Source organism: Chondrus crispus, genomic scaffold, assembly GCF_000350225.1.
Source record: "Chondrus crispus Stackhouse genomic scaffold, scaffold_18, whole genome shotgun sequence".
NCBI lineage: Eukaryota > Rhodophyta > Florideophyceae > Gigartinales > Gigartinaceae > Chondrus > Chondrus crispus.
In genome coordinates, this window is record NW_005179058.1 from 257,803 (window position 1) to 262,568 (window position 4,766).

General features: G+C 59.2%; 3 protein-coding genes; all 3 read right to left on the reverse strand.

The window, feature by feature from the left end:
* Positions 1-1,594: 1,594 nt before the first annotated feature.
* Positions 1,595-2,002, reverse strand: CHC_T00003202001 (hypothetical protein). Its single transcript, XM_005714614.1, has one exon. The coding sequence runs from the start codon at positions 2,000-2,002 to the stop codon at positions 1,595-1,597; it is 408 nt and encodes a 135-aa protein (XP_005714671.1).
* Positions 2,003-2,377: 375 nt separating this feature from the next.
* On the reverse strand, positions 2,378-3,388 carry CHC_T00003203001 (hypothetical protein). The gene has a single exon (XM_005714615.1). The coding sequence runs from the start codon at positions 3,386-3,388 to the stop codon at positions 2,378-2,380; it is 1,011 nt and encodes a 336-aa protein (XP_005714672.1).
* Positions 3,389-3,486: 98 nt separating this feature from the next.
* Positions 3,487-4,751, reverse strand: CHC_T00009228001 (R-phycoerythrin gamma subunit). XM_005714616.1 is given in 2 exon segments: positions 3,487-3,797; positions 3,798-4,751. 1 exon segment carries the CDS (start codon positions 4,749-4,751, stop codon positions 3,798-3,800), a length of 954 nt encoding a protein of 317 aa, XP_005714673.1. The 3' UTR covers positions 3,487-3,797.
* Positions 4,752-4,766: the final 15 nt, after the last annotated feature.

The window sequence follows — 4,766 nt, forward strand, 5'->3', positions numbered from 1 at the left end:
GCTTCTCTCCCGCCGGACCTGCGCGCGGAGCCTGCCCTGCGCGCGCTGCTGGGCCCGGCCTTGGGCCACCTGAAGAACGTGGTCGCGCGCGGCCGCGCCATGGCCTGGGCCACGTACGCCGCGGAGCCGCCGTGCCTGCACGCGCTGCTCACGCTGCGCTTGCACCGCCCGGACCTCCCCGTGTCGCTGCACCACCCGAAGCCCGGAGCCGCGCCCCGCGCCGACGCCTTCGCGAAGCAGCTCCACGCAGTCCGAGCAAGAGGCGGCGTCGGGAACACCCTCCTGTTCCGTAACCTCCCTGCGGAGGTCGACGTGCCCGAGTTTGAACACGCCGTTCAGGAGTGCGCGCGCGGCGCGGTCAGGACGAGGTCGGCGCTGTCGAGGGGAGGCACCGGCAGGAGCTTTTGGGTCGTTTATGGCGGCGTCGAGGCGTGTGAAACGGCGTTTCGAGCGTTGAGGGGGAGTGGAGTGTCGTTTCGATGCGGTAGGGCCGTAAAGTTGCACCCTATCGTCCATGACGACTCCACGGATGCCGATGAGAAGAAACGGAGGGAGAGAGCCGCTTCGCTCGGGACGCATAAAAGTCGCGGGGGCCGGGCGGCGGCAACTGTTCGGGAGGACGGCCCGCTGGACCTTTTAGAGCGGTTTTTGCGCGCCAGTCAGAACAAGTTTGTGTTTCTTTCACAGCGGTAGGAATATGGTGAGTGGAACATGCGGTGTAGGGGCATAAGGTTATTGGTGCTTGGAGAGGGCTGCCTCGGCAGCAGCAGGTTAGAAGAAGTTGTATATACTTGTGGGTCTGTCTACTCTGGCAATGAAGGTGGGGGGGTGGTACTCTGGACGCAGCATGAGAGAGGCGACAAAAAGGGTTCCCGGGTACCTGAGCATGGTGCGCATGCATGGGAGTACTACGCCTTTGTATATCTCGGGAGCAACGCGTCTTGGGGTGGTGTATGCGTTAAAGGACTTGTTTATTTGTTCAGCGCTCGAGATAGGGCATGTCATGTCAGTGTGGCTTAGGCTGACGTGGGGATATGACTCATGGTCGTTGAGGCTGGAGACCCTACAGATACTGCCGCCTCGGCTTTTGGCAGTAAAAAGAAGTGTGGGTAGTGGGCTGGCAAAAAGCAAGGAAAGCAATTTTCTAGGGAGGCACGTGGGAAGGACACGCAATATTCTCATTGTTCGCACTTCAACTTGGGGATGATTTGCGACATTTTCCTCGCTTTTGTCTACAAAGCCATTGAGATGCGCGACTCTGTGGCCATACTTGCTATTGATGTTACGGGTCTTTGAAATATCGAAAGCAAACAAACTAACGCCCGCTCGCATAGTTCAGTTCTTTTCTTGCTGCCCACGGCGAATTGCTTCCCCACGGCGAACTGCTTCCCCACGCGGTTGCAACATTTTTTAACTCTTTCCTCAACTGGACCGGGGACGAAAGTAACATTGCTTTACTGCAATGGCGGCGAACAATGACGCGGAAGCGTTGAATGAAACAAGGACATCTCTTGAAGACAGACAAGTAGGTACTTTTCAGCGCCCTCGACCGCACCATGGCGAGGATGCTGGCTTTGGAAGGGATCGAGACCGATCACGGCAGCCAGTCACGCAAGTCCGTCCTACCCTCAGTGCCGTAGGCCGGGTTGCGTCGCGAGTAAGGACATCTGGAATTAGCAAGATTTCCACGTTGTTGCAAAATGGCAAAGAAGAAGAGGGTATAAATGCCTCGCCTTGGGGCGTTGGTCAAGCAGCTATTAGTAAAGCAGCCATGGCAAGGAGTCAGTCTACGTCGGTAATCGCTAAGAGGCTCACAAAGAGCACGAGCACAATGAGAATCAAGACTTCCCTTGAGAGGAGTGAGAGCACGGCACAGATAACAAGCCCGCTTACAAAGAGTGGGAGCGTGATGTATATGAAGAGTCCAGGTGGCAAGGGCAGCAAGGCTGTGCGAAGCGCCGACCCAATAGTGCGAAGCGAAAGTGCGACACGAGGTGTCCATTCCAAGGGGAAAGATACCTCTGATGTGCTAGAAATGTCCTCGCCAATGTCGACGGACCATGCTGAAACCTCAGCTGTGGACTTGGGCCATGCAATATTGCCGATCGACGACGCGTCGAGTGGCTCACGCCCACGGCAAGGTCAGGAAGGGTTGACCGCCGCTGGAACGAGGGCCACCAAGTCACCTCCGACAGGGGTTCGTCGAAAGCTTTCAGATATGGGACGAACGCCAACCCCGGAGAGCCCCATCAACAGACTTGCTGCAAAGCGCGGTGAAGGCCGGCCAAGGCCAAAGGAGCCAGGGAAGATGCTAGAACGACTAGGATCTACGACCGTTAAGTCCAAGTTCCATTTTCGCCCCAGTCTGCTCATTGAGTCACAATCGCCTGGATGCCGAAAGGAAAAGGACGATGCTTTTAATGGTGCACTTGAAAAAGATGAAGGCAAAGTTTCGGAACAAAGTTCGGCCGAACTTCCTGGAGTACAGGAAGGGCAAAACCGAAAAGATGGTACGGTAGAAAGGCGCAACCTCAGCAACAGAGCTCCACACAGCCCCCAACCACAGCAAAAGAGCAGCGGCAATACGTCGACCGCCCTTGAGCCTTCCCATGAAGTCGATAGCGAACTCGAACTCATGGATTCGCTTGCAATCGGAGACGCAGAGAGGCCGAGCATCTTCTCGTTCATGGCAAGCCGCAGCAAAATCTGGCCGGAAATCCAAGCGCGAAAGCACAAAACCGAGAGGCAACGCGGCATAATGGGTCTGTCGCGGAGCCGGTCGCAGGCGCCCAAGCCGCCAACGGCAGCGGAGGTTGCCCCGAAGGAGGACGTGGACCTGACGGCACCTCGGAAGTTCAGTTCGAATCGGTCGACGGGCAGGTCTGGCAAGGCGGCGCCGCCTCCAGAACGGGTAACCCCGGCCGCGAAGCAGAAGAAGGTGGGGTGGTTCAACTTGAGAAAGAGTGAAAACGGGGCGGAGCGCGGCGGGGGAATTAAGGGGAGGTCGAAGTCGCGCAAGGTGGGCGCGGGCAAAGAGCAAGACAAGGCGGGGGATGGCGAGGTGCAAGCGCCAAAGCACTTGCCGAGACGCCGGGACGAGCCTTCTCAGGGGACCAAAGCGGGGCTGTTCGGGAGGAGGAGCTTGGTGGGGGGCGGGCCGAGGCCGGGCACACTGCGGGAGGACGCGAGCGGTGATAACGACGGGGCAGAGAGAGACGACGCAATACACTCGAGTGAGGATGAAGGCGAGGCAAGCGCGGTCAAGGTTCGGTCGCTCGCTCACGACGATTTTATTTCGTACCAAACAAAACAAGGGCGGAAAGGGAGAGCAAAGGCGTAGTGAAGGGGGTGGGCAGGGAGACTGTAGAGTGCAGGTCGTATAGTACATGCGTAGATACGGATAGCAGAGGTGATGTGCAACTGGACAGAAATAAAGGATGCGCAGTCAAAGGGATGAGCTGCCGTTGGCAAGTTGGACAACTTCCGTCTGCGCTCGTTTACTACTAGTGTACCACGAAAAGGACGAACAAGATGAAAACACACACCCGAGGCGAGCAGGGATAAATCGGAAATTGTTTTACGACAAGGGCAACATTACCAAGAGGTTAGGCGACCTGCACAAGGCCAAGCCCGCGCTCCCCTCGTCGCTAAACTTGCCAAAGAAAGAACTATAAAACGCGGGGGGGCGGACCGTCTGCTATGCCCCGCTCAACGAAGAGACACGAAGAGACACGAAGAGACACGGCACGGCCTCCTATTCCACCTCCTCCTCTGCCTCTCAAAAGCACCACGACCGTCTAGTGGCGGCACATAGCGGCGGCGACAGCGGGGTACTGGAAGATTTGCTCCTCCTCATGGTGGCAGTCGTGGGCGTAGAGCTTGCGTGCCGTGCGGGCGGACTCGTATTGCTGTCCAGTGACGGCGGCGGGCGACTGCTGGTTGGAGCGGTACTCTGCGGAGAGGGCGGCAACACGACGCTCCTCAGCATCGCCCTTAGCATGGCCATCCTCGCAAACACCGACACGGTAGAGACCATACGGATGAGCCTTCTGGGTGAGCTGGGCGCGCACGCCGTCGGCCATGTAGTCCTCCGCGATGGTAGACGGGGTGACGTTCCTGTAGCAGGTGCCCATGGCCTCTGCGCGGCCGGCAAGGAAGGTGGCGGCGCTCATGGGCATGTTCTTGAACTGGGCCTCCTCCCTGTCGCATCCGTTGGCGAGGATGAAGCATGCGCGACGGGCCTCGTACTGCTCGCGGAGGCGGACGTTGACGGGCTTCTGGGCCTGGCGGAAGGCGTTGGTGCGGTTGAAGACGCGCTTGTCAAAGGCCTGCTGCGGGACGGTGCCCTCGGCGCACTTGGTGGTGTACGTGCCGAACGGCACGGCCGAGCGCTTGTAGGTCTGCATCATGCCCTTCGCGCAGTACTCGTCGTACTTCATGAGGATCTTGGCGGCGCCGCCCGGCTTCCCGCACGACGAGACCGAGTAGTGCCCCGCCATCGCGGCCGACGTCGGGTAGTCCATCTCGACCGAGTAGCCCGAGCGCTTGTACGTGGCAAGCTTCTTCGGGCGCGAGTAATCCACGTTGATCTTGCCCAGCGTCTGGAACTTTCGCTGCAGCGGGTCCACCGCCATGCGCACCGACGCGGACGTCGGGCGGCGCGTCGACGGCGACGTGCGCGGCGTGAAGGTGGAGACGGCGACCTTGGAGGGCGTGAACATGCCGGTGACGGCGAAGGCGGGGGAGTCCATTGCGCGGGTGGCGGG

Excerpts from the sequence above, each read along its gene's own strand:
- CHC_T00003202001 (XM_005714614.1), bottom strand. The coding sequence starts at position 2,002 with ATGGACACCTCGTGTCGCACTTTCGCTTCGCACTATTGGGTCGGCGCT.
- CHC_T00003203001 (XM_005714615.1), bottom strand. The coding sequence starts at position 3,388 with ATGTACTATACGACCTGCACTCTACAGTCTCCCTGCCCACCCCCTTCA.
- CHC_T00009228001 (XM_005714616.1), bottom strand. The coding sequence starts at position 4,751 with ATGGACTCCCCCGCCTTCGCCGTCACCGGCATGTTCACGCCCTCCAAG.